The following is a 23,292-nucleotide window of genomic DNA, read 5'->3' on the forward strand; positions in this document are numbered from 1 at the left end:
GGATGTTTACCAGGATGTTGCCTGGTATGGAGGGCGCTAGCTATGAAGAGAGGTTGAGTAGATTAGGGTTATTTTCATTAGGAAGGCCTATGGAGTATTATCGTTCATTAGCAGAGGGATTGAATTCAAGAGTTGTGAAGTGATGTTGCAACTGTACAGGACTTTGGTTAGGCCGCATTTGGAGTACTGTGTGCAGTTCTTGTCGCCTCACTTTAGGAAAGATGTGGGAGCTTTGGAGAGGGTGCAGAGAAGATTTACCAGGATGTTGCCTGGAATGGAGAATAGGTCGTACGAGGATAGGTTGAGCGTGCTAGGCCTTTTCTCGTTGGAATGGCGAAGGATGAGGGGTGACTTGATAGAGGTTTATAAGATGATCAGAGGAATAGATAGAGTAGACAGTCAGAAACTTTTTCCCCGGGTACAGCAGAGTGTTACAAGGGGACATAAATTTAAGGTGAAGGGTGGAAGGTATATGGGAGATGTCAGGGGTGGATTCTTTACCCAGAGAGTGGTGGGGGCATGGAATGCGCTGCCTGTGGGAGTGGTAGAGTCAGAATCTTTGGTGACCTTAAGCGGCAATTGGATGGTGCTTAAGCTGGGACAAATGTTCGGCACAACATCGTGGGCCGAAGGGCCTGTTCTGTGCTGTTATGTTCTATGTTCTATCTCTGTATCTTCCTCGCCAACATTTTCATTTTCTATAGTGAACAATGTTGAAAAATATTTATTTAGTGCTTCCCCTATCTGTACACATTGGGAAAAAAAACTGATCCATCCGATGTACTAGAGCTATAACATTTCCAGTCAATGTTGGGGAAGTTAAAGTTCCTGTTCCTTTCACTCCTACTCAGAATTGTTTTGTTAATCCTCTCTTCTACCTCCCTGAAACTCTGCGGAGGCCTATAAAAAAACTCCAAGCAGTGTGACCCCTCCTCTCCTGTTCCTAATCTCAGCCCACACCACCTCAGTAGACAAGTCCTCATCAAAAGTTCTCTCAGTCACCATTATACTATCCTTGACTAACAAGGCCACGTCTCCCCCTCTTTTACCGCCTTGTCTGTTTTTAATGAAAGATCTAAATGAAGGAACCTGCAAAATCCATTCCTCACCCTGCTCTATCCATGTCTCCGAAATGGCCACAACATCGAAGTCCCAGGTACCTATCCATGCTGCAAGCTCACCTATCTTATTTCGGATACTTCTGGCGTTGAGGTAGACACACTTCAAACCAGTTTGCTGTCTGCCAGCACATTCCGGTGACCCTGAAATCTTGTCCATCCTTCCTACTCTCGTCCTCCTGTGCACTGCAGCTACACCTCCGGTTCCCATCCCCCTGCTGAGCTAGTTTAAACCTACCCGGATGGATGTGATGAAACTGAGAACAACAGGTGGTGTCTGAAAAATTGATACATTAAAAGTTATGATTTGAAATTATTGAACATCACCATCTACAAGTTCCCCTGCAAGCCACTTGCCATCCTGATCTGGAAGTATATCATTGTTCCTTCATTGTCGCTGCATCAAAATCTTGACATGCCTCCCTAATAGCAATGTGAGTCTACCTACAATGCATGGAGTGCAGCAGTTCGAGAAAGCAGCTCACCACTGGGGCAATAAATGCTGGCCAGCCAGCCACATGATTTTTGAGTTTGATTGTCTTAAGTAAAATTTGAGTGGTTATCATTCCTGATATATGTAAAATTGAGCTTCCCTATACTTAAAATTTCAAACTAAGACTGCTAATTCAAATGTGATTTTGAGTCTGGTTTCAAGTCTGTATGCCTCTTGCAGAGGATTGTCACATTCGTCAAAGTCAACTCAGTCACATGATCGTGTGGATCAATGACTTCCAGAGCACATCTCGGAGTGAGGAAGAAAAGGTTGTGTTTGATGTTCTTTGTGGGGATTTCAATTTTGACAACTGTTCACTGGGTAAGTTTCTGTTCATACAATGAAAAATAATAATTATCTCCACTCCACGGCTAATGACCCATGGTCACCTTTCTTAGCTAATTTAGCCTCGCAACATTCAAAGGCTAGCCATATTTGTCAAGTCTTTGTGTCACTATTGATCTTACCTAATTTGTACTACTACCTATTCCCATCTTAGTAACTTTATCCCAACTTTGCCCATTTGTATTACCTCATCTGCTGAAATCATTAACCAAGTTTTTGTTGCCCCTTTGTTGACTCCTGTTCAAACAAAAGTTGATTTTTAAACTTCTGATCCTTGTTTACAAGTCCCTCCTTGGCCTTTCCTCTCCAATCTCTCAATTTTCCTTAGTTTTGTAACCCTCCAAGATATCTGTACTACTCTAATTCTGGTCTCTTGTACATACCAAATTATAATATTTTAATATTTGTGGCTCTGCTTTTAGTTGCCTAGACACTAAGCTGTGGAATACCCCCTAAACATTATTGTTTATCTAACTCCTACAAGATGCTGCTTAAAGTGTACCTCTTTAACCAAGCTTTTGGTTATCTAATCTAAAATCTCCTCAAATGACTTGGTGTCATACTTTTGTTTTATGTCCAGTGAAATGCTTTGATACATTTTTATTATGTTCAAGATGCTATGTCAGTATTTTGTTGTAATTAATCATCTGTGCGGACTGTTCACTACAAATGTAAATTTGAATTCCTGTTCTGGGTATATCACTTGTAATTTGTGCTTTTACTACCATAGAAGATGAGGGCTGCCTTCTGATCACTTTGGATCTAGATTAGAGTGGTGCTGGAAAAGCACAGCAGGTCAGGCAGCATTCGAGGAGCAGGAAAATCGATGTTTCAGGCAAAAGGCCTTCATCAGGAATAAAAGCAGGGAGCCTCTGAGTTGGAGAGATAAATGGGAGGGGAGTGGGGCTGGGGAGAAGGTAGCCAAGAGTACAATAGGTGGATAGAGGTGGGGATGAAGATGATAGGTCACTTTGCTTTTCAGTGATTCACTTGACCACTTCTTAGGCAGTGACCAATTTGTATGGGATGAGATGCACCAGTTTGGTTAATGACTGCAAGTTCACTTTGATACAGGGCATTTAGACAGGGCTGTGAAGAAGGCTTTTGGCACACTGGCCTTCATCAGTCAGGGCAGTGAGTATTGAAGTTGGGAAGTTATGTTGTAGTTGTACAGGATATTGGTGAGGCCACACTTCGAGTATTGTGTTCAGTTTTGGTCACCTTGCTATAGGAAGGATGTTATTATACCAGAATGAGTGCAGAGGAAATTTACAAGGATATTGCCTGGAGTCAATGATCTGAGTTATGGGAGAGGTTGGACAAACTAGGACTTTTTTCTTTACTGTGTAGGAGACTATGGGGGGACTATATAGAACTGTATAAGATAACGAGAGGCATGGATAGGGTGAATGCATTCCATCTTTTTCCCAGGGCTGGGGAATCAAGGACTAGAGGACATCTGTTTAAGGTTATAGGACACAGAATAAAAGGGACCCGAGGGGCAACCTTTTTTTTTTAAAAGAGAATGTGGTATGCATATGGAATGAGCTGCCAGCAGAAGTGGTTGAGGCGAGTATATTAACAAATGTTAGAAGGCATTTGGATGAAGACATGAGTAGGAAAGGTTTAGAAGAATATGGGCCAAGTTGAGAGAAATGGGATTAGTGTTGATGGACATTTTGGTTGGTATTGACCAGTTTGGGCCAAAGGGCCTGTCTCCATGCTGTACAACTTTGACTCTAGGACATTATTAGATGAGTAAGGTGTTACTGAACTTGCTAGGTTTTAAACTACAATTCAGCTGATGGTTATTTTTATTTAGCCGGTGTTAGTAAAATCTAAAGTTGTGCTGGAAGAACCCAGGTTTTAGCCTTGATCTATGCAGAAGTATCTGGTCTTATTATTATTAGACAGTCTTATCTGGAAAATTAAAAGAAGGTTATCTAATTTTGTTGTATTAAAGCTGAATGCTAAAGTAGTTCAACTCCAATCTACTCCATCCTGAGGCCATTTGAGGATTCTACTTGGACTGGGTGATGCTAACTGAATAACACCTTTAACTACTACTTTTTCTTCCAGAAGACCAATTGGAACAGCAGCACCAGATACTCCAAATATATAAAGATCCCTGCTGTTCTGGACCGGGTAGAGAGAAACCTGGAGTCATAGGTTAGTACAGGTACTCTGTTAACTTACTCTGTCATAGATTCTTAAAGCACAGAAATAGACCATTCAGTTCAGCTATTCCATACTGACCAAGTTTCCCAAACTAAAACTAGTTCTGTTTGCCTTCTTTCTAAATGTGACTCCTAATTTTATTTGTTGTTTTAAGGGGTGTGGGTCTTCCTGGTAAAGTCAGTATTTGTTTATTTCAAATTTTCCTGAACTGTGTGGCTTGCCAGGCCATTGCAAGTGTCAACCACCTTGCTCTGGGTCTAGAGTCACATGTAGGCCAGACTGTGTAAGGGAGTTAATGCAGCTCTTTTTTCACTCTATCTGGGCTCCATCTCCACCTATCGTTTACTCTTTTTGTTTCTTTTTCCCCCTCCTCCCAGCCACCCTCTCTCTGGCACATATGCCAACCTCTTCTCAGCTACACTCAGTTCTCAAAGAAGGGTCACTGAACCTGAAATGTTAACTCTTTCTCTCCACTGATGCTGCCAGACCTGCTGAGATTTTCCAGGTATTTGTGATTCTGTTTCCATTACTATGACTGCTGCTTTTCACCCAACTCCATGGATCCCAGCTTATCTGCTACTGAAACCCTCATTATGGTTTGTTACCTTTAACACTTCCAATGTACTCTGAGCATCCCATCTTTCTCCTTCATAAATATAAGAGCATCTGAAAATCTATCCATGTTTGGTCTCTCTCCAACATCAGTTCACCCATCACACTGTTCTGTCTAACTTGAAAATGTTAAAAGCATTAATTTCAAAATTTTCATTTTTTGTTTTAAAATCCCTTCTTGGACTCTACCCTCCCTAAAATTCTCCGACACCTGCACTCCTCCAGTACATGGGCGGTAACCTCAGCTGCCAAGGTCCTGAGCTCTGCAATTCCATCTGTAAACATCACTGCCTCACTATCACTTTCTTTCTTCTTTTTAAGATTCTTCTTTAAACCTATGTTTTTGATCAATCTTTTGATTATAGAAACCCTACAGTGCAGATAGAGGTCATTTGGCCCTTCAATTCTCTACCAAAAGTCCAAAAAGCATCTCATCCAGACCCATCCCTGTGCAAGATAGGGGACTCTGCGACCCCCCATCAGGCACTCTGCTTCCCTTCCCAAGAACAAAGCACTGCCCTCATGACCTGTCCCATCTGTCAATCTTCCTTCCCACCTATCCGCTTCACCTTCCTCTCTGACCTATCACCTTTACCCCACCTTCATCCACCTATTTCACTCTCAGCTATCTTCTCCCCAGCCCCATTCCCCTCCCATTTATCTCTCCACCCTCAAGGCTACCTGCCTCATTCCTGATGAAGGGCTCTGGCCTGAAATGTCGATTTTCCTTCTCCTCAGATGCTGCCTGACCTGCTGTGCTTCTCCAGCAATACACACTCAACTCTGAATTTAACATGGCCAATCCTTCTAACCCACACACCTTTGGTCTGTGGGACAAAACCGGAGCATCCGGAAGAAACCCACACAGACACTGGGAGAATGTGTAGACTCCACACAGATGGTCGCCTGAGGTTGGAATCAAACCTGGGTCCCTGATGATTTGAGGCAGCAGTGTTAACCACTGTGCCACCGATATCCAACCAAACATCTCCCATTTATGACAATCAAATTTTGATACAACTCCCATGTCTTGCCTTGGGGCATTTTACTGCATTAAAGGGCTGATGTACTGTGTAAGTTGTTATGGGTGAATAGCTTAGTCCAGTTTCTGTGTTCTTGGAAGAAATCAAAATTTTAAAACCAACTTCATCAAAGATCTAATCTTTACCATTCAACTTGGATTGAATAGGTCTTCAGTAGGTCTGTCCCATGGGATCCCAAGGAGTTATTAACATCCCAAGTCTCTTCAAGGTAGTGGTCTGACTGTCCTGGGCAATTATCCCATGGTCGTCTTGTTGCAAACAGATTATCTAAAAGGATCCACAAAGAAAGTTGTTAGCCACGGATATCCTTATATAATAAAAGATTTGTCCCATCTTTTTTGCTTAGGTACGCTGTTGCAACAAAGAACCATGTATGAAGATCCAGTGAAGAGCCCAGAAAGCTTGCAGCGGTGAGTATGGGCATGAGATGGCGTGAACAAACAATAGAACTGGACTCAATTGCAAAATTCTCTGCACTTGAGTGCCAAATGTGGCTCACTGGGTGAGACATTTGCCTTTTAATCAGAAGGTTTTTTTCATTCAGTTGTAGTACGTAAGTGTCTGTGCACTGAGCTGTTCTGCACTGTCAGATGGCGAGTACTTTGGCAGTACAGTTTTCCTGGAGAAGCCATATTTTGAATATGACATTAAACCAACATCTGCTATCTTAGACAAACAAACCGATCTTCTGCCAAGTTTCACGGGAATAGAAAGTGCTTCTTAGCTCCTAGCGAATGTTTAAATATAAATATCTGACCATTTATCTCACTGCTGTTTGTTTGTGGGACTGGACTTTGCATGCATTGGATGCCACATTTTCTTTATTCATTCATGGGACATGGGCATTGGTGGCTGGCCAGCACCCATTGTCAGTCCTAGTTGCCCTTATGATGTTGATGGTGAGCTGTCTCCTTGAACTGTTAGTCATGTGCTCGAGGTTGACCCACAATGCCCTGAGGGAGGGAATTCCAGGAATTTGATCCAACAACAGTGAAAGAATGGCAATATGTTTCCAAGTCAGGATGCTGAGTGCATTGGAGGGGAGCTTGAAGATGGTGGTGTTCCCATGTCTGTAATGCTCTTGTCTTTCTAGATGGAAGTGGTAAATTTTGAAGGTGCTGTCTAAAAATCTTTGATTTTTGTGCAGTACATCTTATGAGTGTTGGTGGCGGAGTGAGTGGATGTGGTGTCAGTCATGCAGGCTGATTTGAATTGGATGGTGTCAAGTGTCTTGAGTGTTTTTGAAGCTGCACCCACCCAGGCAACTGAGGAGTATTCCATCAGACTCCTGACTTTCCCTTTGTAGATGATGGACAGACTCTAGGGAGTCGGTTGATGCCTTAGTATTCCTAGCCTCTGACCTGCTTTTGTAGTCAGTGTTTATTTGCCAAGTCCACTTGAGTTTCTGATCAATGGTAACCCCAAGGATATTGATTCAGTGGTGGAAATACCATTGATTGTCAAGGGTTAGATTTTTCTCTTATTGGAGATGATCTTGCCTGGCATTTGTGTGGCACAAACATTACTAGCCACTTGTCAGCCAAAACCTGCTTGTCCAGATCTTGTTGCATTTGAATATAGACTGCTTCTGTATCTGAGGAGTCTCTAATGGTGCTGAGCTTTTATACAATCAAGGTGAACATCACCACTTCTGACATAGGAAGGTCATTGAAGCACTTGGAGAAGGTTGGGCCTAGGACACTATACTGAAGAGCTCCTGTAGAGATGTCCTGGAGCTTAAATGACTGACCTTCAACAACCACCCCAATATTCCTGTGTGTCAGGTATGACTCCAACCAGAGGAGAGTTTGCTCCCAACTCCAGTTGATCTGGGGCTCCTTGATGTGACACTTGGTCAAATGCAACCTGGATATCAAAGGCTATCACTCTCACCTCAACTCTGGAATTTATTGATTTTTTTTTTCTGATTGAACCAAACTGCAATGAGATCAGGAGCTAAAGATAGTTAGGCCTAGAACGCCTGCAGTGAGATGACTGACCAACTACTACAACCATGAGTGTCCCTGGCAGAATCCAAATTGGACATCAATGTGCAGGCTAATGTTGAGCAGGTGTTGCTTGACAGCTCTATTGATGCCACTTTCCATTGCTTTACTGATGATCAAAACTAAACTGGGGCAGTAATTGGTTGGTTGGATTTGTCGCACCTTTTGTGTACAGAACATACCTCGGCAATTTTCAATATTGTCGGGCAAATGTCTGCATAGTAACTATACTGGAACTGCTTGGCTCATGGCGCGGCAGGTTCTGGAGCACAAATCTTCAATCCTACTGCTAAAATGTTGTCAGGGCCCATAGTCTTTGCAGTATCCATTTCTTGATATCACGTGGAGTGAATTGCATTAGTTGAAGGCTGGCATTGATGATGCTGAGGACTACTAGAGAAGGTCAAGATATATCATCCACTTGGCATATCTGGCTAATTACTGTCATGGATAGATGCATCTGTAGCCTGCATATTGGTGATGAGATCATATGTTTTTCTTGGTTCCCTCACCACCTGCCACAGACCCAATCCAGTAGTTACACTCTTATAATCCATTCAGTAATGCTGCTGTCAAGCAACCCTTGATGGTAGATATTGAAATCTCCCATTCTATTTTGCACCCTTACTACCCTCAACAGTTCCTCCAATAGTTGCTCAATGTTAAGGAGTACAGATTCATCAGCCAAGGGAGAATGGAATGTGATCACCAGTGGGTTGACTTGTCTGCGCAACATTTTTCCCAATTTTGGCACTAGTCCTAGATGTTAGTAAGGAGGACTTGCAGGATTGACAGGGCGACTGTATAGCTATGTTATGGGATCTTGCCATTGATATGTTGTTGTAATGTGGTTCAGTACATTGTGAAAGATGCTATAAATGCAAATTTGGCCTTCCAATTTCTTAATAAATGCAGCTTTAAATAGTTCGGTTTGCATGACTGACTTTGAGCTATTTCCATACTGAATTTATGTTCAGCATTTCTTTTTTATTTTTAGAATCCCCACAGTGTGGAAACAGGCCATTTGGCCCAACAAGTTCACACTAACCCTCTGTAGATCATCCGACCCAGACCCATCCCCTACCTTATCCCTACATTTCCCATGCTAAGGTATCCAACCTACACATCCCTGAACACTGGGTAATCTAGCATGGCCAATCTACCTAACTTGTACATCTTTGGACTGTGGGAGGAAACCAGAGCACCCAGCAGAAACTCTCTCAGACGCAGGGAGAACGTGCATAATTACCGGCACGTTGCTAGAAGATTACAAAATGAATGATCCCAGGTTTAAACACACATCTTCAATCTTTTCAGAGCTTTAGAGATTGAAGAATTGAGGAAACAATACCTGGAATTTCCTGTCAATCCTGCTGTCAACAACACAGAGCCCAGAAGTGTAGGAGGTGGACGTAGGATTGATTATTTGCTGTATCGGGAAGACACTGTTGCAAAAGGAGTGATTACTGTGAGTATGACCTATCTGTACTCTTATCTCCCAGTTCCATTCACCCAACAGTCTTGGGCTCACTGACTTAGATTGGTTTGGCAATGCCGCAATTTAAAATTCTCATCCTCTCCTATTCCCCCATGGCTTCTCTCCTCATCATCTCTGAAACAGCCCTGCAAGCTGACAAGATCTTGCATTTCAAATGTTCAACATTCCATTTCTGGTGGTTGTACTTCCAGCTTTCTTGGTCTGAAATTTCCTTCCTAAATCTCTGTAACTTCCCTTCCTCCTGCAGTATGCTCCTTTAAAACTTCCATCTTAAACAAAAGGTTTGTCACATGATAGCTCATTGACAGAAATATTTTTGATAATGTTCCAGGAACCTTTATTGCATGACACGTAAATGCAATTTTTTTAGTACTGTCAATCAGTGACATTTAATCTTCAAAGCTCATTTATAGGATGATCAACACTTGCTTCACTGGTTCTGAAGCCATGTTTTTCAATGTTCACACTTGAATGTAGACAACACAGAAAGCTACTCTTCACAGCACTTTTCTTCCTGCAACTGAATGGCTTTGACTGTTAACTGGGCCAAGCAAATAATTGTGCCCACAAGAATGATGAGTAACTCACCTCCTAACTTTTTTAAAGCCTTTATATATAGGCACAAGTCAGGAATGTAACAAAATTCCAACTTGCCTGGATGAGCGCACTGCCACCAACATTCCACAAGACTATAAGATATAGGAGCACGAGTAGGCCATTCAATGAGACTGCAGCTAATTTAGTAATCCTCAACTCTATTTACTATATGTCTGTAATGCTCAGTTCCCTTACTGATTTTTAAAATCTAGGTAAAAAACAATGACTGCAGATGCTGGAAACCAGAGTGGTGCTGGAAAAGCACAGCAGTTCAGGCAGCATCCAAGGAGCGCTAAAATCGACGTTTCATTCCTGATGAAGGGCTTTTGCCCGAAACGTCGATTTTACTGCTCCTCGGATGCTGCCTGAACTGCTCTGATTTTAAAAATCTGTCCATGTTGGCCTTGAATATATTCAATGGCACAGCCTCAAGAGTTTTTTGCAATTAAGAATTCCCACAAGTTCAGTATTCTCTGAAAGAAGAAAATGATCCTTCTCTGTCTTAAATGTACAATCCCTTATTTTGAGATAATGGTCTCTGGTTCTAAACTATACTACAAGAGGAAACAACTTCCTACACCCTAATAATCTTATGTTTCAATAAGGTCTCTGCATTCTTCTAAACTCCAATGAGTACAAGCCCAACCAACTCAACTTCGCTTAAGAAAATCCCTTCAAACCTTAAATCAACCAAGGGCAACTTCTCTGGACTGCCTCTAATCTCCATATATCTTTCCCTGGATAGAGCACCCAATACTGTTCACAGTACTCCAGCTGTGGTCTGACTAATACATTGTATAGTTTTAACAAGACTTCCCCTCAATTAATATTCTCTTCCCATAAAGTCATAACATAGAGGAGCAGAATTAGGCCATTCAGCCCACTGAGTCTGTTCCGCTATTTGATCATGGCTAATATGTTCCTCAAGGAGAAAGTGAGGACTGCAGATGCTGGAGATCAGAGCTGCTTGGCACACTTTCCTCATTCCTGAAGAAGGGCTCATGCCAGAAATGTCGATTCTCCTGCTCCTTGGATGCTGCCTGACCTGCTGCGCTTTTCCAGCAACACATTTTCAGCTAATATGTTCCTCAACCTAATTCTTCTGCTTGATCCTGTTACTTTATTAAGAACCTATCCATATCTGTCTTAAATGCACTCAATGACTTGGTCTCCACAGCTTTATGCAGCAATGATTTCTGCAGATTGAAGAAATTCTTCTCTGACTGAAGAAACTCTCCCTCATTTTTTCTTCTCTCAGGCTGTGCCATCAGGCCCTAGTTTCTCCTAATGAAAACATCTTCTCCACATCCATTCTACGCAGGCATCTCAGTATTCTGTAAGTTTCAGTCAGAACCCCCCTCCCTCAACCTCCTAAACTCCATAGAACGTAGGCCCAGAGTCGTCCACCACTCTTCACGTGACAAACCCTTGATACTGAGGATCATTCTTGTAAATTGGATTCTTTCCAATACCAGGATATCATTGCTTAGGTACGGGGCTCATGGTATTCCAAATGTAATCTGATCAGTGCTTTCTGCAACATCAGTATATCGCTACTTTTTTTTTCCCAAGGCCTCTTGAAATGAATGTTAAGATTGCATTTGCCAAGTGAACCTGCATGTTAACCTTAAGAGAATCATGAACCATTACTCTTAAGTCCTGTCAAGCCTTGGATTTATGAAGCCTTTCCCCTTTAGAAAATAGTCTACCCTTCCTACTGAAATGCATAATTTCCCAATTGTATTCTATCTACCACTCCTTCGCTTGCTCTCTTAGTCTGTCCAACTTCTTCTGCAGCCTCACCACTTCCTCAACACTATCTGTCCCACCACCTATCTTTGTGTCATCTGCAAACTTAGCAACAATGCCCTCCGTTCCTTTTGTCCAGATGGTTAATATATAATGTGAATAGTTGTAGTCCCAGCTCTGACTCTTACTAGGACCTCCACTAATTACCAGCTGCCATCCTGCAAAAATCCCTTTATCCATCGTCTCCCCCTCCTGCCAGTCAGCAAGTCCTTTATCCATGCCAGTACCTTTCTCCTAACACCATGGGCTCTTATCTTTCTTAGAAGGCTCCTGTGCAGCATCTTATCAAAGGCCTCCCAGAAATCCAAATAGACTGTGTCCACTGACTCTCTTTTGTCTAACGTGCTAATTTACTCCTCAAAGAATTCTAACACATTTGGCAGGCATGACCTCCCCTTAATTAAATAAAAACTGAAAGAACTGCAAATGCTGTAAATCAGAAACAAAAATAGGAATTGTTGGAAAAGCTCTGCAGTCTGGCAGCATCTGTGGAGAGAAATAAGTGTAATGTTTCAAGTCAAGTGACCCTTCCTTAGAACTGAGGAAGACCCCCGTGTGTCTGCATACTCCTCCACTATCTCCTTCAGATGTATCAGATATAGTCCATCTGGTCTGGAAGCATAGTTAGTAAGTTTGTGGATGACACCAAGATTGGTGGTATAATGGATGGTGAAGAAGAATTCAGGGAAATTTTGGTCAGTTGAATGAAAAGGCTGAGGATTAACAGATGGAGTTTAATTTGAATAAATGCAAGGTACTGTATTTTTGTAAAACAAAAAAGGACAGGGCTTGTAAAGACAGACCTAGGGATTCAGACACACAATTCTTTGACATTGTGTCACATGTAGACAGGGTGGTTAAGAAGCCATTTAGCAAGCTTGCCTTCACTTGTTGAACCTTTTGAGTATAAGAGTTGGGATGTCATGTTGAGATTGTACAGGATGTTGGTGAGGCCTGTATCTCTTTTTAATGTTGTTGACGCTGTGCCAATTTGCTCATAGTTCAGATAGGAATCCATAGGTTAATACATTTTTTTGGTTCTGGCTTTTTAATTTAGCCCATAGCTGTTCATATTCTCTCAGCAGAACCTCTTTCCTCTTGCTATCTATGTCATTGGTACCAATGTGGACCCTGCAACTGAGGCTATCCCTTCACACTCCTAATTCCTTTGCATCCCAAATGCTCAGAGTTCTACATGAATGCATGCAGTTTTTGAGCAAAGTACAATGTAACCCTGCAAGTACAAATTCACCCCACAAAATATGACGACAACGGATGAATGGGCACCGCACAACAATCAACAGACAGGACTGTTCCCTTCCAGTTGGAGAACACTTCAGCGGTTCAGGGCATTCAGCCTCGGACCTTCGGGTGACCATCCTCCAAGGTGGACTTTGGGACAGGCAGCAGAGAAAAGTGGCCGAGCAGAGGCTGATAGCTAAGTTCGGTACCCATAGGGAGGGCCTCAACCGGGACCTTGGGTTCATGTCACATTACAGCTGACCACCATTGCACTGTACACATGCACACACAGATACTCCTACGCTCTCTCACGCTCTCTCCCACACATGCACCCCCTCACAGACTTAAGACACTCTGCACTCACTACACACACGCACATACACTTTCTCGCACTCGCAACACACACACCCACATGCACACATTTTGTGGGGTGAATTTGTACTTGCAGGGTTTACATTGTACTTTGCTCAAAAACTGCATGAATTTATGTAAAACTCTGTTATCTCACTTTTTAGATTAGAATCAATCTAATCATCATGGCATAGACGGAGAACACAGGGGGCCAACACCTTCAACATATTGTCTAGCTATCACCACTGTTAACAGCTAACCCGAGAATGCAACTTTTTTAAAAAAAAGCTTTAGTGATTTACACATGAAAGAAGTGAAACTATCACTGTATTCTAACAGATGAAAGGCTTAACAATCAATTTTTCAATGTATAATTTCAGTTACATCACACTAAATGTTTTGCTATAAATTCTGTTAGGATTGAGCCCTCCACTATCACCTGATGAAGGAGCGTCGCTCTGAAAGCTAGTGTGCTTTCAGTTAAACCTGTTGGACAATAACCTGGTGTTGTGATTTTTAACTTCTCATTATAGTTCAGTCAAAAATACAGAAAAATAAAAGATGCGGTCTCTCCAAGTTACTCGCTATCCTGACTTGGACGTATAATCGCTGTTCTTTCAGTGTTGCTAGTTCAAAATCCTTTATTAACCTTTTCACTAGACCGCTTGTTTAAAATCCATTTGGGGAAAAAAAAACAATGTTCCATTTGTTTTCCCTATTACCAGCTGAAACTGCTGCTAGCTTTCCCCAGCTCTGTGCTGTAGCTTCCTGCAGTCTTTCTCCATTTACATTCAGCTCTTCTATTCTTCCTGAAAAAGTGCATACTCTTTCTTTTCCCCACATTTTATTCCATCTGACAAGTTTCTGCCTGCTCTCTATCTCACTTTTCCTCTGTAAATGCTGTGTCATCCTCATTATTTGCTTTCACTCAAAACTCAACACCATTCAGGACAAAACATACTGCTTAATCACTTTAAACATTCACATGGGAGCAGTGTTCTATATACAAGGAAGTACTGCAGCAACCTGCCAAAGCTCCTTTAACAGTGCTTTCCAAGACCACCGCCTCCAGCAGCTAGAGGAACAAGGGCAGCACAGAAAAACCACTTATCTTGATCAACAGTAATTGTCATTCCTTCACTGGATCAAAATCCAGAGCTCCCTCGCTGCATGCAGCAAGCCATCAAATACATTGGATGCAGCAGTTCAGAATTCTCACAAACTTGATTGAGGTTTTTGAAGGAGTAACAGAGGATTGATCAGGCTAGAATGGTGGTCGTGATATATTGATTTTGACAAAGTTCCTCATGGGAGAATGGTTAGCAAGGTTAGATCTCCGAGAATACAGGGAGAACTAGCCATTTGGATACAAAACTGGCTCGAAGGTAGAAGACTGGGTGGTGGTGGAGGGTTGCTTTTCAGAATCTAGGCCTGTGACCAGTGGTGTATCTCAAGGATCAGTGCTGGATCCACTGCTTTTCATCATTTATATAAATGATTTGGAGCTATAGGGGCACAGGAGCTATAGTTAGTAAGTTTGAAGATGATACCAAAATTGGAGGTGTAGTGGACAGTGAAGAAAGTTACCTCAGAATACAATGGGATCGTGATCAGATGGGCCAGTGGGCTGAAGTGGCATATGGAGTTAAATTTAGATAAATGTGAGGTGCTGCATTATGAAAAAGCAAATCAGAGCAGGACTTAATGGTAAGTCCTGGGGAGTGTTGCTGAACAAAGATCTTGAAGTACAGGTTCATAGCTCCTTGAAAGTAGAGTCGCAGTTAGTTGGGATAGTAATAAAGAACAAAGAAAATTTACAGCCCATGAATAGGCCTTTTATCCCTCCAAGCGTGTGCCAATCCAAATCCACTGTTTAAACCTATCGCCCAATTCCTAAGGATCTATATCCCTCTGCTGTCTTCCCCCCCACCCCCGACTCATGTATCTGTCCAGATGGACCTTAAATGAATCTACCAGGCCTGCCTGTACTATCTCTGCTGGCAACGTGTTCCAGGGACCTACCACTCTGTGTAAAGTACTTTCCACGTGTATCCTCTTTAAACTTTTCTCCTCTCACCTTGAACACATGACCTCTCACCCTGGGAATCCTTCACCCTGGGAAAAAGTTTAACTCTATCTACCCTGTCTATACCCTTCATGATTTTGTAGACCTCAATCAGGTCCCCCCTCAATCTCCTTTTTTCTAATGAAAACAATCCTAACCTATTCAACTCTCTTCATAACTAGCATCTTCCATATCAGACAACATCCTCGTAAACCTCTGCATCCTCTCCAGAGCGTCCACAACCTTTTGGTAATGTGGCAACCAGAACTGTACACAGTATTCTAAATGCAGCCAAACCAAAGTCTTGTACAATTTTAACGTGACCTCCCAGCTCTTATACTCAATACCCCGTTCGATGAAGGCAAGCATACCATATGCTTTCTTAACTGCTCAATCTACCTGTGCAGCCACCTTCAGGGTACAATGGACCTGAACTCCCAAAATTCTCTGCTAATCAACTTTTCCAAAGGTTCTTCCTTTTACAGTATAGTTTGCTCTAGAATTAGACCTTCCAAACTGCATCACTTCACATTTGCCTGGATTGAACTCCATCTGCCACTTCTCTGCACAACTCTCCAGTCTATCTATACTCTCCCGTATTCTTCGACAGTCCCCTACGCTTTCTGCTACTCTAACAATCTTTGTGTCATCTGCAAACTTACTGATCAGACCCTCTTCCAGATCATTTATGTACATCACATATAACAGTGGCCCCAGCACTGATCCCTGTGGAACACCACTGGTCACCTTTCTCCATTTCAAGAAACTCCCTTCAACAACTACAACTACTGTCTCCTGGTGCTCAACCAGTTCTTTATCCTCTAAATAGAACACCCTGCACACCATGTGACTTCATTTTCTCCATTAGTTTATCATGGGGAGCCCTATCAAATGCCTTACTAAAGTCCATGTATATGACATCTACAGCCCTTCCTTCATCTATCAACTTGGTCACTTCCTCAAAGACTACTTGAGTTGGTAAGGCACAATCTTCCCCCGCACAAAACCATGTTGCCTATCACTGATAAGCCCATTCTCTTCCAAATATAAATAGATCCTATCCCTCAGTACCTTCTCCAGCACCTTTCTCACCACTAACATAAGGCTCACTGGTCTGTAGTTACCTGGAATATTCGTACGACCCTTTTGAACAGGAGGACTACATTAGCAACTCTCCAGTCCTCCGGCACTTCACCTGTGTTTAAGGATGCTACAAAGATATCTGTCAAGGCCCCAGCTATTTCCTCTCGTGCCTCCCTCAGCAACCTGGGATAGATCCCATCCAGTCCTGGGGATTTGTCCACCTTAATCTCCTTTAGCCTACCAACACATCCTCCCCCCCTTATGTCAACATGATCCAGAGTAAACGAACTTCTATCTCTAATCTCACCCATTTTGTCAGGTTCAACACACAACCTTCCTTCCTTAAACGTTGGTGGACCAACCATTTCTCTCGTTACCCTCTTGCTTCTTACATGTGAATAGAAGGCCTTAGGATTCTCCTTAATTCTGCTCGCTAAAGTTATTTCATGACCCCTTTAAGCCCGTTCTGTTCTTGGCTGCCTAGACCTTATGTACACTTCCCTTTTTGTCTTGGCTAGTCGCACGATTTCTCCTGTCATCCACGGTTCACAAATCTTGCCTTTTTCTATCCCTTATTTTCAATGTGACATGCACTATCTTCAACCTATCTTTAAAAGCCTCCCACATATCAAATCTGGACTTTTCTTCAAATAGATGTGTCCAATCCATGTTTCCCAGCTCATGACTAATTTTGATATAATTGGCCTTGGCCCAGTTTAGTACACTTTCCTCAGGGCCACTGTCATCTTTGTCTACAAGTATTCTAAAACTTACAGAATTGTGGTCACTGTTCCCAAAGAAATCCCGCACTGCAACTGCTACCACCTGGCCTGGCTCATTTCGCCAACACCAGGTCTAATATGGCCCTTCTGTAGTTGGACTGTTGACATACTACTCTAGAAAACTTTCCTGGATTCTCCTTACAAATTCTGCCCCATCCAGACCTCTGACACTAAGTGTATCCTAGTCAATATTAGGAAAATTAAAATCTCCCATCACCACCATCCTATTGCCTCTGTCTTTCCATAATCTGTTTACCTATTTGTTCTTCTACCTCTCGTTTACTGTTGGGAAGCCTGTAGTACAGCCTCGACAATGTAACTGCACCCTTCTTATTTCTCAGCTCTCCCCATAATACCTCACTGCTCAAGCTCTCCATACTGTCCTCCTTTAGCACAGCCATGGCATCATCATTAACCAGCAATGCAAATCCTCCCTGTCCCTTTACTTCCCTCCCTGTCCTGTCTGAAGCATCTATATCCTGGAACATTTAGTTGCCAATCATGCCCTTCCTTTAACCAAGTCTCTCTAATTACAATGACATCATACTCCCAGGCACCAATCCAAGCCCTAAGTTCTGGATTTAGGTTTGCTCACTGAGCTGGAAGGTTCATTTACAGAAGTTTTGTTACCCTACTAGGCAACATCTTTAGTGGGCCTCAAGTGAAGCAATGCTGAACATTCCTGGTTTCTATTTATAAGTTTGGGTTTCTTTGGGTTGGTGATGTTATCTCCTGTGGTGAAGTCGCTTCCTGTTCCTTTGTTAATAAACAGAGTTAGATGCCATCTACCACCCTCTGAGGAAAAGGAACAGGAAGTGACTTCACCACAAGAAATAACATAATCACAGGAAATGACATCACCAACCCAAAGAAACCCAAACCTATAAATAGAAAGCAGGAATTTTCAGCATTGCTTCGCCTGAGGCCCACTGAAGATGTTACCTAGTAGGGTTACAAAACGTCTGGAAATGAACCTTGCAGCTCAGTGAGTAAACCTACATCCAAAACCTCAACCTGAGCTACAAATCCTCTCCGAACTTGCTAAGCCCTGAGTTCGTCTGCCTTACTAATATTCTCCTTGCATTAAAACATATGCACTTCAGGCCACCAGTTCCTTTGCATTCATCTTCTCTCTGCCTACTCTTCCCCTTGGTAATGCTAACTTCATGATCCTGTTCCTTACAGTCTCTAGTATCCACATCACTGTCTACTAGTCTTCTCTTCTGGTTCCAAGCCCCTTGCCACATTAGTTTAAAACCTCTCCAACATCAGTAGCAACAACTCCCCCAAGGACATTAGTTCCAGTCTGGTTCTGGTGTAGACCATCCAATTTGTAATAGTCGCACCTTACCCAGAACTGGTTCCAATGTCCCACAGATCTGAACCCCTCCCTCCTAGACCATCCCTCAAACCACATGTTCATCCCGCCTGTTTTTCATTTCTACGCTGGCTAGTACATGGTACTGGTAGTAATCCCGAGATCACTATCTTTGAGGTCCTCCTTTTTAACTTCTCTCCTAGATCCCTATATTGTGCTTTTAGGACCTCACCTCGTTTTTTACTTATATCATTGGTGCCTATATGCACCACGGCTACTGGCTGTTCACTCTCCCTTTTCAGAATGCTCTGCAGCCGATCGGTGACATCCCTGACACGAGCACCTGGGAGGCAACATACCATCCGAGAGTCTCATTTTAGGCCACAGAGTCGCCCATTCCTTCACAATAGAGTCCCCCTATGACTGTGGCTCTACGAGTCTATTTCCTGCCCTTCTGAACAGCAGTGTCCGCCACGGTGCCATGATCCTGGCAGCCACTGCCCTCCCCTGTTGAGCCATCTACCCCAACAGTATCCAAAACCGTATACCTGTTTTGGAGGGAGATGACCACAGGGGACACCTACACTGCCTTCCTACTCTTTCTCTGCCTTCTGGTCACCCATTCACTGACTCCGGCAATTCTAACCTGTGGTGTGCAGTGTGACCAGTTCACTAAACGTGCTATCCACAACCTCCTCAGCATCACGGACACTCCACAGTGTGTCCATCCACAGCTCTAGAGCCTTCATGCAATCAAACAAGAGCTGCAGCTGGACACAATTCTTGCAAGTGTAAGAGTCAGGGACGTCATCCCCGCTGCCCAAATATATACTAAGTCCTTACCTTCCTGACAACCCCCTGGTCCCAACATCACCTCTGCTGTGTCCCGCTGCTCCTGGACAGGAAAATGAAGGTGTTTGGTATGCTTTCCTTTATTGGTGAGAGCATAGGGTATAGGAGTTGGGTGGTCATGTTGCAGCTGTACACAATATTGGTTAGGCCACTGTTGCAAGATTGCTTGCAATTCTGGTCTTCCTATCAGAAAGATGTTGTGAAACTTGAAAAGGTTCAGAAAAGATTTGCAAGGATGTTGCCAGGGTTGGAGGATTTGAGCTGTGGTGGGGGGGGGGGGGGGGGTTAATAGGCTGGGGCTGTTTTCCCAGAGGCTGAGGTGTAACCTTAGAGGTTTATAAAATCATGAGGGGCGTGGATAGGATAAATAGACAAGGTCATTTCCCTGGTTTGGGGGAGTCTAGAGCTTGAGGGCATAGGTTCAGGGAGAGAGGAAAAAGATATAAAAGGGACCTAAGGGGCAACTTTTTTGCACAGTGTGGTGCATGAATGGAATGAGCTGCCAGAGAAAGTAATGGAGGCTGGTACACTTACAGCATTTAAAAGGCATCTGGATGAGCATATGAGTAGGATGGGTTTAGAGGGATATGGGCCAAGTGTTCGCAAATGGGACTGGATTAGGTTAGGGTTTCTGGTCAACATGGATGAGTCAGACTGATGTGTCTGTTTCTGTGCTGTACATCTGATTCTGTAATAGTGATTCATCACCTCAAGGTCAATTGCCAATGGGCAGTCAATTCTGGCTTTGATGCTCACATCCCATGAATGAAGTTTTTAAAGTGTACTATAAATTACCTACAATTCTGAATAATGTATCCTGATTTGTTGACTGAAGTTATTCAAATTTATTGATTTTTCTTTTTCCCTCTCGGCAGGAGCTGGAAGAATTCACCTTTATCACCCAGCTGGCTGGACTAACTGACCATCTTCCTATTGGAATGAGGCTCTTCATTTCCATGGTGCCAGAGGAAGATGATGATGCAAGTCATGACCTAGATGATGAACTTTGACCAACCCCCTGCCGCTACTGCTACCAAAAGAATTTGAATAAGTGCCAAAATCCTCAAAGAGAATAATGAACAACTTTTTTTTTGTTAGAAATTTTAAATACAACTTCAGAATTTCTCAATGCTGATCTGAACAAAAATGATAGAGAGAATTCTTCAGCTGCTCCAGATGAACAATGTTGATAATGGAGATTCAGGCATACAACAAAATAGACACTTCGAACTATGTTTTCATCACGGTTGGGAAACGAGCAGGACTTGTTAGTAGCTATGGAACCTACCTGAGGCAGAAAATTAATTAAAGTCACAGTTTTCAAGGGCATAGACCCTTAGTTGATTTCAAGACTAATTCCCTGCTCAACTGGAATCAGTGGGAGTTGGTCTGGCAGAGGTAAGGAAACTGCCACAGGAGACCCACATTCTTAACACAAAGCAGAACTGACCCAAATCTAATGTTGGTTGGGAAAGAAAAGGGTGTTATGTGTAGGCTGCTATAGGTGCAGAGCACTGTCTGTCATTTTTACTGTCTCTGGAGTGTTTTCCTTTTTTGCACTGTATAAATGACATTTAAACAAGACATCTGCGACTCATTGCTCATATAACAGCAGCGTAGCAGGTAGTGACACAGATAACTAGATGATCCACAGTAAGAGTAAAGCCTCTGGACACATGGGCTTCCTCCCTTTGTAAGTGACTACTCCTGGCTTTATCTTCCATACTTTATTTTCTCAGCTGCCCAATCCCTCATCTTGCGCACCATGCCCCTGAACCTAGGTCACTAGCTGAGTTGAAATGTTCCTGATGCAGAAAATCTTTAACGTCCAAGGCATTCCCCAAAATGTTGACTACTTCACCTCCTGATGCTGCCTGGCTTGCTGTGTTCTTCCAGCCTCCTGCCTGTCTACTTTGGATTTGAGCATCCAGATTGTTTTTGTCTCTATTCCTATTGCATGAGGCATTTGGCAATAGTGTTGAGGATATGGCCTATATTGCCTTCTGCTAACTCTTCCCACACTTATGCCTTTCTGCTGTGCAGGATTCCAACAGTTTTGTAGATGGTATTGTTTCTTTTTGCCACTGAGCCCAAGCTCATTCTTGTCTCCCTTACCAGGGACAGTTTTTCTAATAAGTTGTTATCTCCTTTTCACCTACCCTCACACTAATACCAGGGGTTGACAGTTTAAACCCATAAGTTTTGATTGGCCACTCTCCTCCTCATGGAGGAGAAAGTAAGGACTGCAGATGCTGGAGATCAGAGCTGAAAATGTGTTGCTGGAAAAGCGCAGCAGGTCAGGCAGCATCTAAGGAGCAGGAGAGTCAACGTTTCGGGCATGAGCCCTTCTTCAGGAATTGCTGCATGAGCCTTTCCTGAAGAAGGGCTCATGCCCGAAATGTCGACTCTCCTGTTCCTTGGACACTCTCCTCATCATGTAAAGTCACATCTCCCTTTTTCCTATTGATCTTCATACGGGGCTGGGGCAGTCTCCCAGTGAACCATTACCAGCTTCACACAACGTGCCCATCTACCTAATAACAAGGAACATAGTATGGTCTTTCAGTGCAGAAACAGAGACAAGTTAAGGATTTTATCAAATGGAAAGACGTACAATCCTGAAATGATGGTTCATAGTTTTCTCATTCTCCAGTCTAACAGTAAAGTAAATTTAAAGGGGAAAAATTGGAAATAGTGTATTTTGTTCACTCCTGAAATTTTGGCTTTGCTAACTACATTTATTGTGTATCCCTAGTTTCCCTTGAATGTGGTACTGAACGGGTGCCTTGAACCACTGCAGTTCTTTTGGTGTGAAGTAGACCCCCCTATTAGGGAGGGAGTTCTAATATTTTGATCCAGCGACACTGAAAGAACAGTGATTGTATTTCCAAATCAGGATAGTGAATAACCTGGAGAGACCGTACACATTTTTTTCTGTATTTTTGTTTATGGACTACAATGATAAAAGATCTGCTTGTGGAAGAAATTGCTGCAATCTTTAAAAAGCAAGTCACTGAAACACGTAGGTGGTGTTTACACTCCTTGCTTTGCTCAACCAGGAATTTGCCAGGAATTGGTGTTGGAGAGACTGTTAGGTTTGAAGGTTGATAAGTCCCGAGGGCCTGATGGTCTACATCCCAGGGTACTGAAGGTGGTGGCTGTAGAAATCGTGGATGCATTGGTGATTATTTTCCAGAGTTCGATAGATTCAGGATCAGTTCCTGCGGATTGGAGGGTGGCTAATGTTGTACCACTCTTTAAGAAAGGAGCGAGAGAGAAAGCAGGAAATTATAGACTAGTTAGTCTGACCTCAATGGTGGGAAAGATGCTGGAGTCAATTATAAAGGATGAAATTACGACACATTTGGATAGCAGTAACAGGATAGGTCAGAGTCAGAATGGATTTATGAAGGGGAAATCATCTAATCTTCTGGAATTTTTTGAGGATGTAACTTTGAAGATGGACAAGGGAGATCCAGTGGATGTAGTGTACCTGAACTTTCAGAAAGCCTTTGATAAAGTCCCACATGGGAGGTTAGTGAGCAAAATTAGGGCGCATGGTATTGGGGGCAAAGTACTGACTTGGATTGAAAATTGGTTGGCTGACAGGAAACAAAAAGCAGTGATAAACGGCTCCATTTCGGAATGGCAGGCGGTGACCAGTGGGGTACCGCAGGGATCAGTGCTGGGACCGCAGCTTTTTACAATATATATTAATGATATAGAAGATGGTATTAATAGTAGCATTAGCAAATTTGCTGCTGATGCAAAGCTGGGTGGCAGGGTGAAATGTGAGGAGGATGTTAGGAGATTACAGGGTGACCCGGACAGGTTAGGTGAGTGGACAGATGCATGGCAGATGCAGTTTAATGTGGATAAATGTATGGTTATCCACTTTGG

At 42.9% G+C, this 23,292-nt stretch overlaps 1 protein-coding gene across 3 annotated transcripts in view; it reads left to right on the plus strand.

Annotated features, from left to right (window-relative positions):
• Positions 1-20,976, plus strand: part of smpd5 (sphingomyelin phosphodiesterase 5) — a 69,970-nt gene extending 48,994 nt beyond the window's left edge. For all 3 annotated transcript variants that reach the window (XM_043690913.1, XM_043690912.1, XM_043690914.1), the window contains 5 exons: positions 1,792-1,932; positions 4,036-4,125; positions 6,136-6,199; positions 9,113-9,263; positions 20,268-20,976. In XM_043690913.1, coding sequence (XP_043546848.1) covers positions 1,792-1,932; positions 4,036-4,125; positions 6,136-6,199; positions 9,113-9,263; positions 20,268-20,402 — 581 coding nt within the window. In that variant the 3' untranslated portion in view covers positions 20,403-20,976. The remainder of the gene's footprint in view (positions 1-1,791; positions 1,933-4,035; positions 4,126-6,135; positions 6,200-9,112; positions 9,264-20,267) is intronic.
• Positions 20,977-23,292: the final 2,316 nt, after the last annotated feature.

The sequence above is a fragment of the Chiloscyllium plagiosum genome, chromosome 5 (assembly GCF_004010195.1).
Source record: "Chiloscyllium plagiosum isolate BGI_BamShark_2017 chromosome 5, ASM401019v2, whole genome shotgun sequence".
Taxonomy (NCBI): Eukaryota; Metazoa; Chordata; class Chondrichthyes; order Orectolobiformes; family Hemiscylliidae; genus Chiloscyllium; species Chiloscyllium plagiosum.